Below are 22,351 nucleotides of genomic sequence, written 5' to 3'. Positions count from 1 at the left end.
TTGTCTGAGGTTGAGCTGAGTGGCCAGGCCTTTATACAACCGCGTCATTGGACATGAGCCACTCCGAAAGGGACATGACATGGGGAAGGCTGCTGAAGCCTCTGCCCACAGCACTCCCAGCAGCTAAGGTAACAGTCATTCCCTGAATGGGGATCTGGGAGGGGCATCCCTATTTCTGCTACAGGACAGACAGTAGATGGAGGAAAGTTCAACATTGGCTCAGGGTCATGTAGGTAGTGAGTGGTGACACTTAGTTTGGAAGCTTGGTCGGACCATAATGCCTCTGTCCTGAACCAGTGCTCTCCTGCCTTCCTTCTCCTGACACTTATCACAAAGCAGCTCCTATCCCAGCTGATATCATACTGTTTTACAGCCATCCTACATTTTTTTTTTTTTTTTTTTTTTTGCGGTACGCGGGCCTCTCACTGTTGTGGCCTCTCCGTTGCGGAGCACAAGCTCCGGACGCGCAGGCTCAGCGGCCATGGCTCACGGGCCCAGCCGCTCCATGGCATGTGGGATCTTCCCGGACTGGGGCATGAACCCATGTCCCCTGCATCGGCAGGCGGACTCTCAACCACTGTGCCACCAGGGAAGCCCCGTCCTAGATTTTAAACTCAAAGCTTATGTCTAAACCATCCTCGTCATCAACAAAACTGTTTACTGAATGACATTGAATTAAAGATTCCATCGCAAAATGTCAATAGAAAAATCCCAATTGATGAGGAAAAGGCAGCTGATTTTATATCAAATTCTGTTACAGAATGAATAGGAAGAAAACTATAAATAAGTTGACTGCCGGCTGTACCTCTTATAGAGCTTATTAGGGGACACTTGGCAACAGGGTACTTCAGAACTTAAAGAAGTGGCCAAGTGTAACTACTGATCTCAAAGACAGGGTGGGGCACTAGGAACCAGGGCTGGCTCAGCTGCCTCTTAGGATTGGGTAACTAAGGAGTCTTTAAAGCTCCCTCCACCCCATCACCCCCTATCCTGAGGGATGTTGAGCCAACCTGTTTGTTCTCCATTTAGCTGATTATGCTATGCAGTGGCCTAGAAATATTAATGAGCAGTCATTTCTAGCCTACTGGACAGCTGGTGGAAAGGTGGAGGCTCAGGGCATCTGATCCCTAGACAATTAATGGGAAGAGAAATCAGCCTGGAAAACATCACTGCTGAGCTAATGCCTGGTTGGTAAATCACCTGGGGGTGTTGGATAGCTGCCTCGGAGATCTAAAGGGACATGGATCTCTAGAACGCCGTAGACTGAAGGAGGTGAGCTGTGGGTTCATTGAAGAGTGTAAGTTATCTCTCTTGGACAGCAGAGGAGAGAAACCAGTTGTTACACCAGGGACAAACAGCTCCAAAGGCAAAAGGGCCTGTTCCAGTTGGGCCTGTGGTTTGGTAGCTGCACCTCCTGGTGGCCATAATGTTTAGCCACCGATAACCTCATGGATGCTGAGTCATTAAGAAAGATGAAGGTGAGATGGCATTTACCCAGAGGCACAGAAGATAACTCTTCTCCACCCCACTATTCCATTTATTCCTGTCTCTCTATGTAACAAGACAAAGGATAGCAGCAGAGTGGAGTGGTAATCAAGATTCAAACCTTGATGGTCTGACTCCAGAGCCTGATTTTAAACTGTACAGCATTCGGCAAGTTATCTGCCTCTAAATTCAGTTTTCTCACTTGTAAAGTGGGAATAATTATTCTATCTATATCATAAGCTAGGGGTTTTGTGATTAAATGTGTTTAAAAATGCAAAACACTGAGAAGAGTTTCTGAAATATTGTAAGTGCTAAATAAATATCAACAAAGATAATGGTATGAATACCGGGAAGGCCAGCTCTTTGCCAAAAGGCTGGATGCGAGATCTGTTTTCTGAGCAGGGGTTACCTGAATGCCTTTGGCTCTCCTTATCCCTTTGGGTCATGAGACACCATGTGTTGGGTGCAGGAAAGAATGTATAACTAATCCTAAAGTGACTTTTCTTTCGTGCTAAGAATAGACTTTAGGGAGGGCCTCCCTGGTGGCGCAAGTGGTTGAGAGTCCGCCTGCCGATGCAGGGGATACGGGTTCGTGCCCCGGTCTGGGAGGATCCCATATGCCGCGGAGCGGCTGGGCCCGTGGGCCATGGCCGCTGAGCCTGCGCGTCCGGAGCCTGCGCGTCCGGAGCCTGTGCTCCGCAACGGGGGAGGCCACAGCAGTGAGAGGCCCGCATACCGCAAAAAAAAAAAAAAAAAAAAAAAAAAAAAAAAAAGAATAGACTTTAGGGAAAAGTCATCTCTGATTTTCTGGGTTTGTGCAATAAATCCAAGCAGCTCCATGAGCAGATATCCCATTCCTCTGACTGTTCATGGAAGTGGAGTATGCAGGGGGGAATGTGCCTAGAAGAGGGTGTCTTGTCAAACTGTAGGTGACCTTTGCTCAGAGAGGGATGAACCACACCACCTCGTTACTCTCCCAGGAACTGGATGGGGCTGTGCTTCACATGTGAAAACCCAGACATGGGATTCAGATCCTTCACTTCAGTTTTGTAGCTCTGTCACTTATTAGCTGTGAGGCTTTAGACAGTTATTTAACTTCTCTGGACCTCAACTGCCTAATCTGCAAATGAAGACAATAATACTTTCTCTTCTTTTAAGCATCTTTTAGGTCCCCCCCACCTTTTTTTTTTTTTTTGGCCATGCTGCATGGCTTGCAGGATCTCAGTTCCCCGACCAGGGAATGAACCTGGGCCATGTAAGTGAAAGCACTGAATCCTAACCATTAGACCACCAGGGAACTCCCAATAATACTTTCCTCTTGGGGCTGTCGTGGGAGAGAAATGCCATTAAAATAATTGGGACATAGTAAGATGACTACCCTCCTGTGCTGAGTGCTCACTGTGCTGTTGTGCTGGCCATTCAGCTGGAACCCAGGCTGCTCTTACCAACTGTATTTATTGTATTTATGCTGTGCCAGTATGATGCACAGGAGCTGATTTTTACATGTACCAGTGGCTAATCATGAACTCTGCCATGTGACTGTCACATATTTCCAGGGTCGTCTTCTCTAAGCAGAACAAGCGTTTCACGAGGGGTAAGGACCCCCTGATTACTCAATTTCATTTCCCGCCATAGCACCTGCGATGTGTCTGCACATAGGGGGCTCAGCTTTGCAGGTATCAGACAGATGATACCCACTTCCCCTGGCCTCCGGCTCTTTCCTGCCATTTCTTTGAGCAAGGGTCCCCTTCTCCATGAAGCTCAGTAAAGACAGAGAGGAAAAGGATCTGAGCCAGAGGAGCTGTTTGCACTCACCTCCACCAGGGACTTTTTGATGACTCGGCTGATGTCTCTCCTCCACTCAGGGATGTCCGGGTTGTAGTCGTCCAGGTTTGGGGAAAAGGACAGGCGAAGAGATCGGAATTCCTCTGGAAATACAATAGTAGGGGGATTACTATAAGTCAGATAGGTCTCTCAAGAAGTCTGCTGTACTTTATATTTTATGCAGAGCCCTAATGGAGGGTCCTTTTCCTTCATACTCACCAGAGAGACCTTACTACAACGCAAGTTCAATATCCCATCCCTCTTACCTCTCAGCTCCTTTTCCAGACCAAAGCCCTGGTCTGTGGTCCATGCTTAGCTCCACAGCCTTGTGCATCATGCCCAGTTCTAGCCCCTGCACTCCTGGACACTACTTGTGCACACCTGAAGTGCCCAGACAGCATCGTAGGTTTATGTCCCCAGGCCTTTTTGCACACACTGCCCCTTGTCTAGAATGCCCCATCCTCTCACCTTCTATGAACACAACATTCAAGCTCTCGTTCAAGCATTTACTGACTGAATAATCTCCCCCACCATGTTTTGATTTTCTTTCTTATGGTACAACTGTGTTGGGCACATACCTTCATTATCATTACATCATAACAATTATTATATGATTATATAATTATAGTCATCATTGTAGTCATTCTACTGCTAAATTCTGTTTGCATGGGAGTTTCATTTAAAGGCATTTTCAGGTCTTCAAGGGTTTTGTTAGTTGGCACAGTAGCCCCTGAGTTCATCTTGGGCCTCCAGGAAGTAGATGGAATTATAAAAGCAAGGATTTTGTGCAGAAATAAAAGAAGTCTCTTGTCTGTAAGGGAATATGGGGAGGAAGTCAGAGGAGCCTGAAGCACCGCCAGACCGTGATGCATATATGACACTTAGTGCAAAAGAGGGAGGAAAGTTCAGCGAGATTGATGGGAAGTCCATGAGCCAAAGTCAGCCAGAGGAGCCCCACGTCCCAGGAATGGGTTCACCCCAGTATTCCTACCACACTCAGTCACTGGCTGGCTGGCTGGCGTGGCCTTGGCCCTAGCACGATGATGAGTTTCAGAGCACAGCCCTGGGGGGTCTTAGCACATGGTATACTCAGATCACATTGCTCCCCTGAAATCTGCTGGAGGCTCCACATTGCATTTTGAATAAGATTCAGATTCATATCATGGCCTTCATAGTCTCACACAATCCAGTGCTGACTTTCCCTCCTGTCTTATGTCCTTCAGGCTGCCTTGCACTCCACGACCCCATCCTTCCCTGTGTTTCTCCATATGCCGTGTTCCTTCCCATGTCAGCACACCTCCAAGTCCCAGACGACAGCCTTCTCGGCTCCTTTTCAGCCTTCAGTCTCTCCTGGGAGAAACCCCTCCCACCAGCAACCTCAGGTAGCCTCCCTTTCACCAACTCTAACACCTTTCACCATATGACCCTATTTGTCTTCCTTATTCTTCTTGCTTTTTAAATTATTTTGTTTTGGGGGTAAGCGGGGGAGGGACAAATTGGGAGATTGGGATTGACCTACACAAACTACTATATATAAAATAGATAACTAATAAGGACCTACTGTATGGCACAGGGAACTTTACTCAATATTCTGTAATGACCTATATGGGAAAAGAATCTAAAAAAGAGTGGATATATATATATATATATATATATATATATATATATATATGTATGTATATATATATATATATATATGTATGTATATATATATATATATATGATTCACTTTGCTGTATACCTGAAACTAACACAACACTGTAAATGAACTATACTCCAATAAAAATATAAATAAACAAATAATTTGTTTTTTTTTACTGTCTGTCTCCCACAGAAGTATATTAGTTCAATGCGGACGGGGGCACTGTGTTCCTGGCCCTTTGGGACAGTGCCCAGTTCATGTTAGATCTTCAATGACTAGGAGTCATTTAATTAATACATTTGTTGAATAAATAAATGCATAAATATCAGTGGAGGCTCTCTGTAATTTATGCATTTTATTATTCAACAAACATTTCTTTCTTGTTTTAGGCATGTTCTGGTGTTTCAGGAGGGGTTTAGCAACATCAGCAATGCCGCTGACACGTTCAGGAAACAGAAAAACCCACTCGTGCGTTTCCTAACACTGCTGAAGATTTATTAGGCGCAGGCACTGAAGACTTACATGATCAGGCCTGTACTTAGGGCAGTCAGCTTACTCCAAACATGTATTTTTCAAAGTTTGACTATTTTATGAGTCACTGGCCCCCTAGGTGAATATCCCCATTTCAGTTCTGATGGAGAAGAATGAAATGCATACTAATTAGTAGTACGGTAAACGGCAGCACCAAGGAATCACCCACTGAGTCCTAACTTTTCCCTTTGAAGATGTATGTGTATGTCATTTTCACTTTCCCCAAACCTCTTAACCAAACTGTGGAGACTTCATCTCAAAAGAAGATATTTATCTTAATAAAAAGATACAAATGAGAAAAATGGTGCAGCTCCCTTCGTAATTAATTAGCATGCTAAACAGCAGTGCAGAGAAATGTTATGCCTAAGTTTATTCAACCAATAGGGGATGCATGTGGGAGGACTGAAAAGGGTAAACACCAGTAATATATGTATTTTTTGCAGCTGCTGAGAGATGAATTCTATACATTTACGTTTTATTTTTTCTATTTAAAGGCAAAGCTGAGCCCTGAAGCAAATTAAGGAAAACCATGCACTAAATTTTCTTGCCTCCAGTCTCCTGTGTGGCTTTGGGCAGACAATCTTTCCTCTGCCAACTTCCCAAATATGATACCTCCTTCCGTCTGACCATAATGGTCTTAACTTTCCCCTCAGTTTAATTAAACTTTAGACAGGTTTCTTCAGGACTTCAGGCTCTGACCTCCCTTTTCTTAGAGCATCTACTTTAGAAACTTGCGATTGTAAATTCCTTCTCTGCACCTTTGAGATGTAAATCTTCTGCAATCCAGGAATGCCTTTCTCAAGGACCTGGGAGCCATCTCTGAAATGGGCATACAGGTTGCCAACAAACACATGAAAAGATGCTCAACATCACTAATTATCATAGAAATGTAAATCAAAACCACAATGAGGTATCACCTTACACTGGTCAGAATGACCATCATCAAAAAATCTACAAACAATAAATGCTGCAGAGGTTATGGAGAAAAGGGAACCCTCCTGCACTGTTGGTGGAAATGTAAATTAATTCAGCCACTATGGAGAACAGTATGGAGGCTCCTTAAAAAACTAAAAATAGAATTACCATATGACCCAGCAATCCCACTACTGGGCATATACCCTGAGAAAACTATAATTCAAAAAGATAGGGGCTTCCCTGGTGGCACAGTGGTTGAGAGTCCGCCTGCCGATGCAGGGGACATGGGTTCGTGCCCCAGTCCGGGAAGATCCCACATGCCGCGGAGCGGCTGGGACTGTGAGCCATGGCTGCTGAGCCTGCACGTCCGGAGCCTGTGCTCCGCAATGGGAGAGGCCACAACAGTGAGACGCCCACGTACTGCAAAAACAAAAAAACAAAAAACCAAAAAAACATGTACCACAATGTTCATTGCAGCACTATTTACAATTGCCAGGACGTGGAAGCAACCTAAATGTCCATCGACAGATGAACCGACAAAGAAGATGTGGAACATATATACAATGGAATATTACTCAGCCATAAAAAGGAACGAAACTCAGTTATTTGTAATGAGGTGGATGGACCTAGAGTCTGTCATACCGAGTGAAGAGTCAGAAAGAGAAAAACAAATACTGGATGCTAACGCACATATATGGAATCTAAAAATATGGTACTAATGAATCTTTATTCCTGCAGGGCAGGAATAAAGATGCAGATGTAGAGAATGGACTTGAGGACACAGGGTGGGAAGAGGAAGCTGGGATGAAGTGAGAGAGTAGCATTGACATCTATATACACTACCAAATATAAAATGGATGGCCAGTGGGAAGCTGCTGCATAGCACAGGGAGATTAGCTTGATGCTTTGTGACGACCTAGAGGGGTGGGATAGGGAGGGTGGGAGGGAGACGCAAGAGGGAGGGGATATGGGGATCTATGTATACGTATAGCTGATTCACTTTGTTGTACTACAGAAACTAACACAACATTGTAAAGCAATTATACTCCAATAAAGATATATATATATATATTAAAAAACAGGAAAGATAGCACCCCTGCCTCTGGGAGGGTAGGAGCCTAAGTTCCCTAACCACCAATTAGCAAACACCTGTGGCTTAACCACACTGATAATCCTCTGCCCCCAGAGTCCTCTGGTACTTTCCATTAGCTCATCCCAGAGTTCAAAACTATTCCTGCCATTTGTTTCTGTTGAATTCAATCTTGCCTGTTTAATACTCTGTGATGCAATTTTCCTTTAACAAGTCATGTCTGTCCTTAGAATTTTCTAGTTATATATATGAAACTCTGGACAACCCATCTGACTGAAGATGAATTAAGGATGTTGGATGGCTCAGGAATTTTGTTAGAGGAGGGAGAGACCACTCTCCCTGCTCAAACTTTTAGTTAAGAGATGCTTTTTTCTTTAAAAATTTATTTATTTTTCCTGTGTTGGGTCTTCGTTTCTGTGCGAGGGCTTTCTCTAGTTGTGGCAAGCGGGGGCCACTCTTCATCGCGGTGCGCGGGCCTCACACTATCGCGGCCTCTCTTGTTGTGGAGCACAGGCTCCAGACGTGCAGGCTCTGTAGTTGTGGCTCATGGGCCTAGTTGCTCCGCAGCATGTGGGATCCTCCCAGACCAGGGCTCAAACCCGTGTCCCCTGCATTAGCAGGCAGACTCTCAACCACTGCGCCACCAGGGAAGCCCAAGAGATGCTTTTTAATGAAGAGAACCCATATGATGGAGAATGACCCACTCTCGATGATGCCTTTAGAAGGATTTTAGGAAGAGGAAGAACTAAGCATAGCAAGGGATAGAAGGTTTCCATGAAACTAGATTCAGAATAATACTTATCAGATTATTCAGATTATACTTACCTCCATATTTTCTCACTTGTATAACAGGGATAATCATAGCATATTTCTCATAAGTCTGTTCAGAGGATTCAATAAAACAGATCATATATATCAAATGCTTAGAACAGATGCTGATAAAGGATCCATCAACATTAGTTTCTACCACTACCATCATCATCTTTATTATTATCATTAGATCTGTTACTGAATAGCAGAATGACTTTAAGCCGGTAGTTTCCCATTTTGGGGCCACAATTTCCTAACTGTGAAATAACGGATTGGACTAGGTAAGTCCAAAGACCTTCTAGATTTAAAGTTCTGTCTGTGGTTCTAATGAGGAGATAGCTGTTGGACTAATGGGTCAGTGCCCATTAGTGCCACTGGTGAAATCCAGGAGGGAGAGGAAAGAGAGCATCAGATGGAAAACACATGAGAGCCAATCAGGTAGGGTAATTTCAGAGCATGGGCCCTGGGTCTAGAAGGGGTGGGCGGGAAGCTCAGCTCCACCACTTACTAGCTGGGGCAGGTTATTTACCTTTCTGAAAAAAATGAGAGTAATAATATTGGCTACCCTGCACTACAATTGTTATGAGAATTAAATGCATTTCCAGAGCATAGAAAGGAGATGGAGAGGAAAGAGAAACAAAAGCTCTCCTCCATTAGGGCCACCTGGCTAAGAGGTCGCTTCACTGATGGGACCTTGTAGGAAAACCACAGCCCTGGTTTACTTTCACTTACTGTTGGGGCTTATCAAGTCTCTTCAGGAAGGGGAGAGGGAGGAAACATTATGTAATCTAACAGGAAGCCATGCAAGAGGAAGAGTATCCTCAGACATATTCAAAGTTGCTTACAAATTAATTTCTGAATTTGAAGGCCAAGTTAGCAAGATGAGAAATGAAAAACAGAACCTGCATCAGAATCAATTAATTCTGGAACTGGAGCAATTGATATTGTTTGGACCACGAGCTAGTGTGTCTCTGTGCCTGTCTCTCCATCCCTCTCAACCTCTGTCTCACCTTCCCTCCCTCCCTCCCTTGAGCCTCTCTCTTGCCCTCTCTCTGCACAGCATTTATTTCCCTATCTATCTCCTTTTAAATTCTTGCTTTTTAAAATTTTAATTTTCCGGGATGCATCAGTACTGCTTTCATATTAACAATAAAAGTTCATATTTTTACCATCTACTAAAGCACTTAGTGCAGATCCATCTGACTATCTTTCTATGCAGAAAAAAAATTACCAAAATGAGATCAATTTGTATAAACTGCTTTCCACCAAGGTTTCCACCTTTCCATTTCAGTAAATTTTCATTCCATGTAACACCCTGACCACATTCAATTTCCCCAATTGATTACCACATTGTTCTGTACAGCTGTTTGTTCAAACTAATATCTAGTCTACAATGATGCACATGTGCTTGTTATGACCCTTTCTTCACTTTTAGACTAGCAGAGTGTTTTATAAATGATACATATTTGCAGAAGAGCTTTTCAGAGCATTTAGACATTGGCAGATTCTTCTTAATGATCAAGACTCTTGAAGTTGAACTTTAAAAAAGAAAGCCTCAGTATTAACCACTTTCTTTTATAATAGGTTTTAGCTCTTTGAATACCACCAAAATACCAAATGGAATGAATCAGCCTTACACATAATGAAACTCACTCTTCTCTACCTAAGGTAGGTGGGCGTACAGTCGTTCTATGGGCACCAAAGCCAGTTTGAAAAAAGAAAAGCAATAAACCCTCTTGCGGTTTTGTGACCACTATGTTGCTGGTGAACCATATCTTCCCCAGAGGAGGAGATGAGACTTGACTCAGCTCTTTCTCAACCACTACCCTCTGTTCCCTGGGAAGATTCATAAGCCAGGATGGCTTCCGGCACCAAGGTAGCAAACCACCTCATCAGAGGGATGGATGAGGGCAGTGATGGATCAGCAGATGGACCACTCACCATATACTGCGATGGTCTTCGTGTCCTGCAGGATGGCATTCCCAGCTGAGACTTGCACTGTGATGGTGTTCATCCCTTCGGAAGTAAACTTGAATGATATGCTTCCCTCCAAGGTGATCAGGGGCTAAAACAAATGAGGCCACAGAGTGAAGGGAAAGCTGTTCAATTACAGATGAGATAGGCACCAGCTCTGAGCCACGGACAAGCTCTTTAAATCAGTGGAAGCTCTTTCTGAGGCATCCCCGTGTGACTGACTCCACCTATGCCTCCCCATCACCTCAAGTTCAGGCCAGAAAGGGACTATTAGAGACATGATCCCAAGAAACTCTACTCATTCTTTGTGAATTTGACACCTCCTTTCTGCTATCATCCTGATTCAGGGCTGGGGAGATCCATAGGTCTTGCTTGCTGGTGGGATGTACCTCTCTTTGTTGATAACCTACTTGTATCAAGCAAATCCCTTAATCTGAGGCAATATTAAAGAGGGGTTTCCATACTAATCCAGATTTAAGCAGTAGTCACGGAAAGTCTATAAGGTGCCAGTGCTCCTCTCCAGGGTGTACTATTTACATAGAATTACAGTGGAACACAGCAACAATGGACACCAAACTACACTAGTTAGACAGGTGTGGCCTTGTGTGGCTCAGCTTCCTCTGAGAAGCCCTATCAGCAGTTTCCTGGAAGAAGCTGCTATGGAAACATGTACTAATTGGACAGTGGTTTGAGGACTCAAAAAAGAAAAAGGAAGACTTGGAGCAGTGCCTGTAATGCAATTGGATACCGGGGTCCTAGAGGAAAAAGATTATTAGCCTACTGACCTCCCTCGACTAACTCCCCACAAACATTTCATTCCTGTCTTTCCTTAATTAATTTACAAATCAAAATTCATTTAACTCCCTGTGTAGCAGACAGTAGACTAAAGCCCAGCATAAAAATTCTACATGAGACTGGGCTCCATGTCCAATGCAACCCAACTCCAGCCAGTTTCAGAACCCAAGTAAGGGGGAAAAAACATGCTCAAAGTCTGAAAGTTCTTAACATGCAAGCTATGGATGGAGGATTGGAGTGGTGGTGAAAAAGCAGTGACTCAAGGGGCCATGTATATGGTTGAAAGAAGTTGGAAACTTCCGTCTGAGGAAAGGAAAACCCTTAGAAATCTGAGCCGTGTGGCTGACAGGGTGTTGGTGCTCTGGCCGGGTGTCAGGCCTGAGCCTCTAAGGTGGGAGAGCCGAGTTCAGGACACTGGACCACCAGAGACCTCCTGGCTCCATGTAACATCAATTGGCGAGAGATCTCCAAGAGATCTCTGTCTCACTGCTAAGACCTACCTCCACTCAATGACCAGCAAGCTCCAGTGCTGGATACTCCATGCTAAACAACTAGCAAGACAGGAACACAACCCCATGCATTAGCAGAGAGGCTGTCTAAAATCATACTAAGTTCACAGACACCCCAAAACACACCACCAGATGTGATCCTGCCCACCAGAAAGACAAGATCCAGCCTCATGCACCACAACACAAGCACCAGTCCCTTCCACCAGGAAGCCTACACAACCCACTGAACCAACCTTAGCCACTGAGGGCAGACACCAAAAACAATGGGAAATATGAACCTGCAGCCTGAGAAAAGGAGACCCCAAACACAGTAAGTTAAGCAAAATGAATAAACAGAAAAACGCAGCAGATAAAGGAGCAAGGTAAAAAACCACTAGAACAAACTAATGAAGAAGAAATAGGCAGTGTACCTGAAAAAGAAGTCAGAGTAATGATAGTAAACATGATCCAAAATCTTGGAAAAGAATGGAGAAAATAAAAGAAATGTTTAACAAGGACCAAGAAGAACTAAAGAGCAAACAAACAATGATGAACAACACAATAAATGAAATTAAAAATTGTCTAGAAGGAATCAATAGCAGAATAACGGAGGCAGAAGAACGGATAAGTGACCTGGAGGACAAAATCATGGAAATAACTACTGCAGAGCAGAATAAAGAAAAAATAATGGGGGCTTCCCTGGTGGCTCAGTGGTTGAGAGTCCACCTGCCGATGCAGGGGACATGGGTTTGTGTCCCAGTCCAGGAGGATCCCACATGCTGCGGAGCGGCTGGGCCTGTGAGCCATGGCTACTGAGCCTGCATGTCCGGGAGAGGCCACAACAGTGAGAGGCCCGTGTACCGCAAAAAAAAAAAAAAAAAAAAAAAAGCCCAATCCAAAAATGGGCAGAAGACCTAAATAGACATTTCTCCAAAGATATACAGACTGCCAACAAACACATGAAAGGATGCTCAACATCACTAATCATTAGAGAAATGCAAATCAAAGCTACAATGCGGTATCACCTCACACCAGTTAGAATGCCCATCATCAAAAAATCTACAAACAATAAATGCTGAAGGGGGTGTGGAGAAAAGAGAACCCCCTTGCACTGTTGGTGGGAATGTAAATTGATACAGCCACTATGGACAACAGTATGGAGGTTCCTTAAAAAACTAAAAATACAACTACCATATGACCCAGCAATCCCACTATTGGGCATATACCCTGAGAAAACCATAATTCAAAAAGAGTCATGTACCACAGTGTTCACTGCAGCACTATTTACAATAGCCAGGACATGGAAGCAACCTAAGTGTCCATCAACAGATGAATGGATAAAGAAGTGGCACATATATACAATGGAATATTACTCAGCCATAAAAAGAAACGAAATTGAGTTATTTGTAATGAGGTGGATGGACCTAGAGACTGTCATACAGTGTGAAGTAAGTCAGAAAGAGAAAAACAAATACCGTATGATAACACATATACATGGAATCTAAAAAAACCCAGAAAACCAAAGTCGTTCTGAAGAACCTAGAGGCAGGACAGGAATAAAGACACAGATGTAGAGAATGGATTTGAGGACACAGGGAGGGGGAAGGGTAAGCTGAGACGAAGTGAGAGAGTGACACTGACATATATACACTACCAAATGTGAAATAGATAGCTAGTGGGAAGCAGCTGCATAGCACAGGGAGATCAGCTCAGTGCTTTGTGACCACCTAGAGGGGTGGGATAGGGAGGATGGGAGGGAGACGCGAGAGGGAGGGGATATGGGGATATATGTATATGTATAGTTGATTCACTTTGTTAATACAGCAGCAACTATCACAACAATGCAAAGCAATTATACTCCAATAAAGATGTTTTTAAAAATTGAAAAAAAGGCCTACTGAACATAATCTGTTGAGAATTTGGTTTTCTTCTAAAAGCTTAAGAAAAAACAAACAAAAAAAGAAGTTGTTTAGTACTGTCAACTTCTAGTACTAGCTTTCAGGCAAATAAATAGATTTCTCTTCTTCTACTATAGGTAGTGGGCCCACTCTGGGCCCAATTTACATGCATGGTTTCATAAGAAATAAAAAAGGGTTTCTTTTCAGTTGATTTATGTCAGCAGTAGAGGTAAGAGATTCCTTTGACTGTCAGGCATGCAGCAGGTCGGGTGTCAGGAGAGGTTTCCTCCCTAGGTTTGTGCAAAATTATGGCTCCAGTTAAAGCCAACACTCAGCTCTGAAGTAGATTTGTATTCACAAATACAATGCATCTGTACTCACAGATGCATTGCATTTGAAGAGCAAAGTCACAAGTGAAAGCAACTCTGCTGGAAGGAGATGACGCTTTCCAATCCAGAGCAGTTGGTCCCAGGGCCCTCTGGGAAGGGAGGCTTCGGGGCCTGAGTTCTACTGCCTTAACTAACATTTGCAAGCAAATTTTAATTTCTGAGAATGGAGTGAATTCCAAACTGAAGCAGAGCATGAAGCCTGGTGTGAGGGGAAGAAAAACCCAGGCAGGCCTGAGAAGGTCTTGGACCTGCGTGAAGCAGCTGAATGAGATTGGAAGAAGCCACTTCACCTGTCCTCACTTTCTCATCTGTAAAATGAAGGACAGAGTAAATGAGGCCTAAGGTTTCTACTGGTGTTGAAACTGCTGCCCACTTTGGATCACAGGGAATATTTGGGGGAAACATAAAACAGAAAGCTGAGCTAAAGAAGGGCTGCGTCTGATCCAGGGTGAGGGGGTCATGGCGGGGAGCTGGGTTGCACAGACATCTGTGGCTCTTGCCTGTCTGGTGTCCACTGGCCTCTTTTCCTTTTGAGGGCCATTCCCTCCCTTCTCTTGGTCTAGATGGATCTAGGGAGGCTGACTTCAGCAGCTCTGTTTCTGTCCCCAGCACCGTGGTCAAGGCCTGGCCGACATTACTCCGTTCTGGGACTTCTGTTAGAACTCTGGGGAAAGACGGCTTGTTTTCTCTGCTGAGCTGTGCAAGCATAAAGCTCAGGCTCCTGCTAAGGGTCACTGCAGAGCAAAGCCCAACTGGAGGAGAAGGCTAACTCAGAGGAAGGCAGAGGTAACGCAGGCACAGTACTATATATAAAATAGATAACTAGGAAGGACCTACTGTATAGCACAGGGAATTCTGCTTGATACTCTGTAATGGCCTATATGGGAAAAGAATCTAAAAAAGAGTGGATATATGTATAATTGATTCACTTTGCTGTACGCATGAAACTAACACAACATTGTAAATCCACTATACTGCGATAGAAATTAAAAAAATAAAGGGGCGCAGTGGTGAGAGAGACAGAGACCGACGAGATGACTGGGGCACTCGGAGCCCAGTGCCCCCGGAGCTGCGACAACCTCTAGTCTCTTGAGTCACGTAAGCCATGAGTTTCTTTCCCTTCTGCGCTTTGGCCAGTTTGCGTGGAGCCGCACAAAGCCCGCGCGGAAGGCCGACCCACCTCGGTGTTATTTCCGTACCACCACACGTAAGTGAGCGTGCCCACGTGGCTGGGCCACAGCACAGCAGTCGCGTTGACCTCTTTGTTCTTCGTGGTGACGAAGGGAAGAGACAGGTGTACATGCTCCAGGGGACCTGAGGCACAAGAGCAGAGAGGAGGCTTGGAGAGAGAAGAGCTCTCTCTGCTTCACCTGCCTTCCCTGATATGGAAAGAATACGCATTCCTTCTGGAAGCCTCCCAACCATCAGTCGGGCTCCCTGAAGGAAGTGCTCGGGTGCTGTCCCTACTCTGGGGAAAAGGATATATCATGAACAGTTGTGTCTCAATTTCGTCCATTTACCAATCTTTCTTCCAGGCCTAAACCTTGAGTTATTTATGCGTAAGAGTTTAAAAACTTACAAGTAATTGAAGAAGTCCTTAAAGGAACAAGCATAATATGAGATTTCACAGGGAGATGCAAAGCGTTTCCAAGAAGTTATATTCTTGGTGGTGAACCAGGATTGTGAAAACCTCCGAGAATCCATGTGGGATGGGGGTTAGGGGTTGGTGGTGGTTCTTACACAAATCCCCAAACCATTCTACATGTAATTATTCTTTATTCTTTACTGGATTTTAAATGTGTGTGTGAGTGTATGTAAATGTGCATGTTTCTATGTCACTGTGTGTGTTTGTGTGAGTGTATGTAAAGCCACCCAGTTAGGTAAGTGTGGTGTTGAGTTGAGCTTGTCCAGGACAAAGGCAGGCATGAGGGGGCAGAGAGAGCTCTGTGGTCCTCAGGTTCTCAGGAGGCGCTCAGCTGAAAAAGAGGATGATTCTATCTATGGAGGCCCATTAGACCAGAAACCTTCATTGGATGTACAAACCCACAAAGATATAAATATCCCCTCCCTAGAGACCTATCCTATGACCCCTGACCTTCTCTTTGAGTTACTTTTACCAGACAAAATGCATTTTCTTTTGAGGTGAACATGACAAAAATCCATCATGCGCATCTTTATCCCATGAGGTGGAGAAGGATGTGGTACCTCAGGCCTTTGCACCTGGTTTAATTACTTCCTCCTCTTGTGCTTGACCATTTAATGTGGCTCCTACGGTATTGTCTTTGGCCTTTCTCTCCCTCCATCTACTCTCTTCTGCTAAGTAATACCATCCACACCCTGACCTTAAACTGTGAACTATATGCTTAGGGCTCCAAAACCAGCTTCTTGACTCCAGACTCAATTAGCAGCCAAAGGTTCCCTAGAAATCCACTGTTTTCCCCCAATCTGTATTCTCCAATCTTGATGAATGACCAATGTTTATCCAGGGGAACAACCCAGAAGCAGACAGTCAATCCCAATTCCTTATTTCTTTGCCATCCATATCCATTGAGGAAACCATTTATTTGGTTTCATAAATTCTTTCTAAGGTAGAGCTCTTCTCACCCTGCCCTGGTTCATACACTAAACACCTGTCTCACACGGACTGGTACAAACTCCTACAGGTTTTCCAGCCTCTAACCTTTCCCCACTCTAATCCATCCTCCTGCTCTATGCGTTAACGCCTGCCTCCCTCCATAATACATAAGTTGGACCAAGTGCCAGGTGGCCCCAACACTTAGAATAAAATATATGCTCCAGGGAGAGGGCGGAGCAAGTACAAAGACCTTGAGGAGGAGGTGGCTCTCCATGTTTAAAGAATAGCAAGAAATAGAGAAATAAATGGAGACAAAGAGTAGAAGCAGATGCGATCTCAGGGGAATTCAGGACATAGAGCATGTTGGCCTTGTTGGCCCTGAAATATGTATACGTGTGTTTGCATAAGTTCATTCTGTATAATGTGTATATATATATATATATTATATATACATTCATACAATGTATAGCAATGACTATGTACCTTCTCACCCTTCAAATTGTTGTGAGAGTGATTTTTCTAGAAAGCCATGCTACTCACTTGATCAAGATGAACATTCCCATTACCTAATTATAATAATAATGAGAGCTAATATGTACACATCTAAAATTTGTGATACAGAGAACACAGGCTGCAACATTTGGAGGGCGAGAGTCCTTCATATTTATCTTTATGTGTAAGGATGTGCACAGTTCTTGAGACATAGCAGGTACTGGAACATTGGCTGTGTAAGTGAACAGAAACGTATACTTCCCTATTTCTGCTTTTGTCCATGTTTTTCTTTCTTTATAGATTAGAGGCTTGGTGACCAGCAAACAGAGTAGAATTGATTTTCTGGTTTATAAGCCATATGATAAGAAGTAGTTGATCATAAGTCAGAATGGTTCAATGAGATAATAAAAGGGCATCATTTACAGACCAATGACCGTGTGCCGCATATTCTGTGAATGACTTCTTATTCTCATTTAATCTTCACAACAACCTTATGAAGTAGGCACTACTGTTAGCTCCATGCAGAGATGAACAGAGGAAGGTGACCTTCCTCAATTCCAGCGTGTGAACCAAAGCAGTTCAAGTTCAGAGCCTGGGCCAGCTGACAAATGCTCGAGAAGACCCATGTTAACAAAATAGCTATTAAGAGTCACCACTTCCTGATGACTTAGAAATGTTGCAGGCATTGGGCAATGCTCGTTACACAGGCCCTTGTTTACTACGTGGCTCTTGCTGTCCCCCGCATCACATGATATGCTCCAGCAGGTGCCCTGTCCCACCCGAGGACTTTGCTTACACACCTTTCTTATGGCACCTGTCATCTCCAAATCTCAGTTCCAGGGCCCCCTCTTCTGTGACACTCCTCCTGACTCCCCAGTTAGAGTTACATGGACCAGCTAGGATGCAAGAACTAGATAAGCTCTGGGAGACATGCTAGTTCCATCCTAAAAGGGTTCATCTTGGTCTCTCACATATGAGCACCCAACAATTTTTCTTTTAAAGTCCAAAGGTCAAAGGATGATGCCTGTGTGTCCTGTTAATGACAAAAGTTGAGTCTTGTTCCTGAAGTATGGCCACTCCGTCACTCAGTAGTTTTTGAGTGCTATTGCGTGTTGGGCATGATTCTCGGTGCTGGGACACCTGGCCCTTGGTGGAGCTTATGTATCATTAAGAGAGGCAGTGCCTGCAAGGAGAGGGGGTGGGTGAGAGCCTGCTATTTTTGATAGGGTGGTCAAGCAAAGTCTCTTGGAAGCAAGAACATTTGAGCAGCGACCTGAATAACGTGCAGAAGTGCACCGTGTATCTACTGGGGAAGCTCCAGGGTGAGTGTGGGGCAAAGACCTTGAGGAGGAGGTGCCTTGTCAGGTGCCAGGATGGCAGGGAATAGCAGCAGTAAAGAGATGGAGGGAAGGAGCCGAAGCCAATGAGATCTAACAGGTATTCAGGACACTCAGCAGATCACTTTAGGCCCTGAAGAATGTCCGTGTGTGTTTATATAAGTTCCTTCTTGCGTGCATATACATCATCCATTCATACAAATGTGTGGAATTTCGCTTTCAGATTGCCAAGTCCTCTTGGGCTCATTTACTTTTTATGTGTTCAATATACCTGGTTCCTGTTGCCCCAAAGCCTATCTTTCAAGCCTTGCTTTTCTGCACAGAGGGTGTGATCTGCCCTAATAGAGCCTTCGAAGTGAAACTCCAGCCCCTGGAGGCCCCTAGCTGGCTGGCCGCACTCCGCTGAGAGTGGAACAAGCTGGCAGGTACTGCTTCTTCGGACAGGTGCCTTTAATGAGCAAAACGGACAGCAGGTGGCGCTGCATTACTCTTTGTGAATCGTCACAAGGCGGCTGAGAGAAAGGGAGAAATTACTTGTGTGAATTGTTTCCCTTCTCTTGCTTGGTCTTCCTGTGCTGCAGGGAACAAGTGCTGTTTGTGTGACTGAACACTGTGTGTGTGTGTCTGTGTGTCTGTGTGTCTGTGTGTCTGTGTGTGTCTCTGTGCGTGCTGATCAGTGACCTGCCTCTGGCATTTGTTCTGAAGACCTCCTCTGACCATCTAATTAACTATGGTGCATGTATCATATTGCTGTTTGTCTGAGAGGTTAAAAAAAATCTACCAGAAGAAATAAAAGAAATTCAAAGTGTGAAGATGAGATCCTACAACAGAGTCCCTCAAACGTCAGTGGGCATGAGAATCACACTCATCTGTTCAAGGCAGATTATGATGTCACACTGCCAGAAATTCTAATTCAATAGGTCTGGAAAGGGGCCCAGGACACTATATTTTTACCATGTAATTCTGGAGCAGGTGGCTCATTAACTACATTTTACAAAACCCAGGTCTGACATTCACTGGCCAATATAATCATCGTGTGAATAGTTACAAAGCTACACAGGTTTTCAAGACACTGATCACTTTACCCTAAGATGGGGACAGAAAGACATCTGCAAAGGGCTCCTATGTAACGGGGTAGTTGAGAAGAGAGGTTCAGGAAGTATCGGAAAATCCACCTCATCTTTTTTATCACCTCCTATTCTGCAAGTTTGCACAATCTTCAGTGATTTTTTTTTTCTTTTTCCTGCAAGACTGGCTGAGATAAGGGCAGATTTCTGAGCAGAAATCTGCATGTCCTTTCAATTCTCTGCTCCATCCAGTTGAAGGCAACCCTGGCTGCACCCCGTGTCTAATTAGTTTGCAAACTAGCAGAGCACAGTGAATATTCCTCAAGGAATTCTCAACTGTCAGGCTGCAACAGATTACTCAGCTGCCCCGAGAGAGCCTCCCCATCCTGGAAACATTACAGCAGGAACATCATCTCCATTTGCTTCTGATGACCTTTGCAAACCAGTATTTAAGAACTTCTGATTTAGAATCAAAGCACCTTTTTGAACTGGAAGGTGGAGGAAGTATGTGTTCAAGACAGGCCGTGGGGTTTTCTGGAAGAGCCCTGGGTAGGGGGAGGGGGGTTGGATGAGAGGAGCAGAGGGCAGGCTTTGGTAAGCTGAGCTGAGTGGCTGCTCAGAACCCACTAAATACAAATGCACAGGCTGCATCGTGATGATGGAAAATCAAGCTTGGCCCATTGACAGGGCACAGCATGAGTTGCTTGATAGAACCTCTGAGGAACAAGACATGCATTCCTCACATGATGGAGGAGAAAAACTAGTTTCAGAAAAATGCAGTAACTCAGCTAAGAGTTCAGGCCATCATCTGGACCTAACAACTCCCAACTCAGTCCAGTGCTCGTTTTTGTTTTTCCTACAAAGCCATATATCCCTTCACTATCCTGCCACCATGGCACTAAAAATTGCCATGTTACTCTCCGTATTTGAGAGCAGGGGGAATGTAAGTCAATTATGATTTTACTGTGACTTCCTCTTGGTGTAAAATAGTGTCAAGTCATAGTACTTCTCTAATCCTTGCTTTCCCCATATGAAAGGAAGGCCAAATGTTGCCCATCATGGTAGAGGTGTGAGAATAAGCAAAGAAGTTCATATGCACAGTAACGCACGACGGGCCCTTCAGGAGAGAAGCCCTAGCAAACATGTCAGGACCTGCTGGCACTGCTCATGCCAAGGCCTTTATATGTATGTGAATGAATGAACACTTTAAAAATAATCCTGCTTTCATATAGTTAGTATAAAAAGCTAATTCTTGTCCCCAAGACCAGGCTTAGAAAGGGGTCCCATGATAGGAGCCCTGCTCATCCAACCGCTTAACCCAAGATGAGTCTGACAAAATTAAAATCAGAACACAAAACTTTCCATTACAAATCACCTGCTACTGAGGTTGAGGTCAAATCACTTAAGCCATTCAATCAGGCTAATGAGATGAAAAAAATTGCAAGTGTACAAAGCAGCTCATTTCTTTCAGAAGTCATGGCTTCGGTAACCCTTCATCTGAAGCAGAGGCAAACTCTGTGTTCTTTTCCTTCCCAGGATTCAGTAAGCCCACGAGAGAACCAGGATAGGCAAGTTTCCCTCATGGGATATAATTATATGTAAGGTGAAGAAGAGTCCACAGGGCAACCAGGATGGGGAGCTATGGATGACTCTATGGGAAACCCTGAGAAATTGAGACAAAAAGCTGCTGCTGAATTTTAAATCAGTATTGACACATGCTTAGAGTCCAGGGATGTTTAATACATATATGGGATATAGAATATAATAACTGTAATTCTTCAGGAGAGTAGATCTTTAACAAAAATCCGCCTTATAGAATAAGCTGTGCAGAAGGATAAGCTGCCAGGTAGGCAGCCATTCTCAGCAAATGTACTGGCATTTATGTTGTCATTTATTTTTGTTACTAATAACCAAGGTTTGTGATGTAGTTTTTAAATATTTTAGGATTAGTCTTAGGATATTATCACTTTTGTCCTTATAGATGCTGATATATAGGGAGGGATTATCTTTTAGTCAGAGGCCACTCCGGGAAGTCTATCTAGGACAGCTGAAAAGCGGCAGTCAGCCGGAAGAGAGCCTGGGAAATGCGTCTGGAACCTATGTAGTTGTACAGCCAGTACACTGCCTCTAACCTAAATGTTCACATTCCTTTGGGATGATGTGCAAAGATGTGGAGGCGAATAAGGGCTGATGGAGACTTGGATCCTCTAACCCCAAGCCAGCACAGGCACTGATAATAACCTAGTGGCCAAGCGCTGGGATTCTGGAGGCAGGGGGACCTGAGTCTGAAGTCTGGCTCTGAAGTCTGCAACTTCAAATGAGTGATTTAAGCTTTCTGAACCTCACTGTTCTTTGTAAGGTAGTGTTTCTAACAGTGCCTACTTCACAGGGTTGTTTTGAAAAGGAAGATCATATACATAAAGGACATGTTTAGCACAAAGCCTGGCACACAGTAGGAGCTTAACAAACGTTAGCTGAAAAGGGGGATGTGGAGTTGGCATAGTGGGAATCTTGCAGAACTCTGTTTAAACTCAAAGAAGGATGGGCGTGTTTCTTTGAAGCACTTGGGTCCTGAGTGTACAGGAGATAAGGATCAAGAATGAGTGACAGGGCAGGAAACCTCAGTAAGGAACAATCTCTTGGGAACCCCTAAATAGTGTTATCCACCCACTGGATCATAGCAGCTTAACAAAAGAGATTCTACTTGGTACTTTCTGTGCTCAGTTTGGTTCAGTGAACAAAAGTCAGGTGAGAGTCATGGAATACTGCCTAGCCTTAATACTCCTGGCCTAGAACTTGGAATCTGAATGTGACCATTCATATAAAGGGGCTAACTTTCATTTAAAAGTAAGCCATTTATCCAGCAATCTAAACAAGTCCTATGCCTGTCTGGGGACACCCATACACCAAGCATAAGAGGCATTCATGGCAAACATTTTTACCAAACACAGCTTAGGAGATATCATTGTCTCATTAGGACACCTTTGAACTCCTCAATGGGGGAAAAGCTTTAATACTTTTTGAAACTATTTCTAAATG

The 22,351-nt window shown here is 44.1% G+C and overlaps 1 protein-coding gene across 7 annotated transcripts in view; it reads right to left on the bottom strand.

Annotated features, from left to right (window-relative positions):
• SORCS1 (sortilin related VPS10 domain containing receptor 1) overlaps nt 1-22,351 on the bottom strand; it is a 572,111-nt gene that overhangs the window by 33,519 nt on the left and 516,241 nt on the right. For 6 of the 7 annotated variants that reach the window (XM_060099829.1, XM_060099837.1, XM_060099849.1 and 3 more), the window contains exons 20-22: nt 15,022-15,155; nt 10,239-10,362; nt 3,301-3,413 (exon numbers count right to left, since the gene is read on the bottom strand). In XM_060099829.1, coding sequence (XP_059955812.1) covers nt 3,301-3,413; nt 10,239-10,362; nt 15,022-15,155 — 371 coding nt within the window. The remainder of the gene's footprint in view (nt 1-3,300; nt 3,414-10,238; nt 10,363-15,021; nt 15,156-22,351) is intronic. The other variant, XM_060099842.1, reaches the window with a different exon arrangement.

The sequence above is a fragment of the Mesoplodon densirostris genome, chromosome 1 (assembly GCF_025265405.1).
Source record: "Mesoplodon densirostris isolate mMesDen1 chromosome 1, mMesDen1 primary haplotype, whole genome shotgun sequence".
NCBI classification, from domain to species: Eukaryota; Metazoa; Chordata; class Mammalia; order Artiodactyla; family Ziphiidae; genus Mesoplodon; species Mesoplodon densirostris.
The sequence above is the reverse complement of the archived record's forward strand: the minus strand, read 5'-3'. Positions and strand labels throughout refer to the sequence as shown.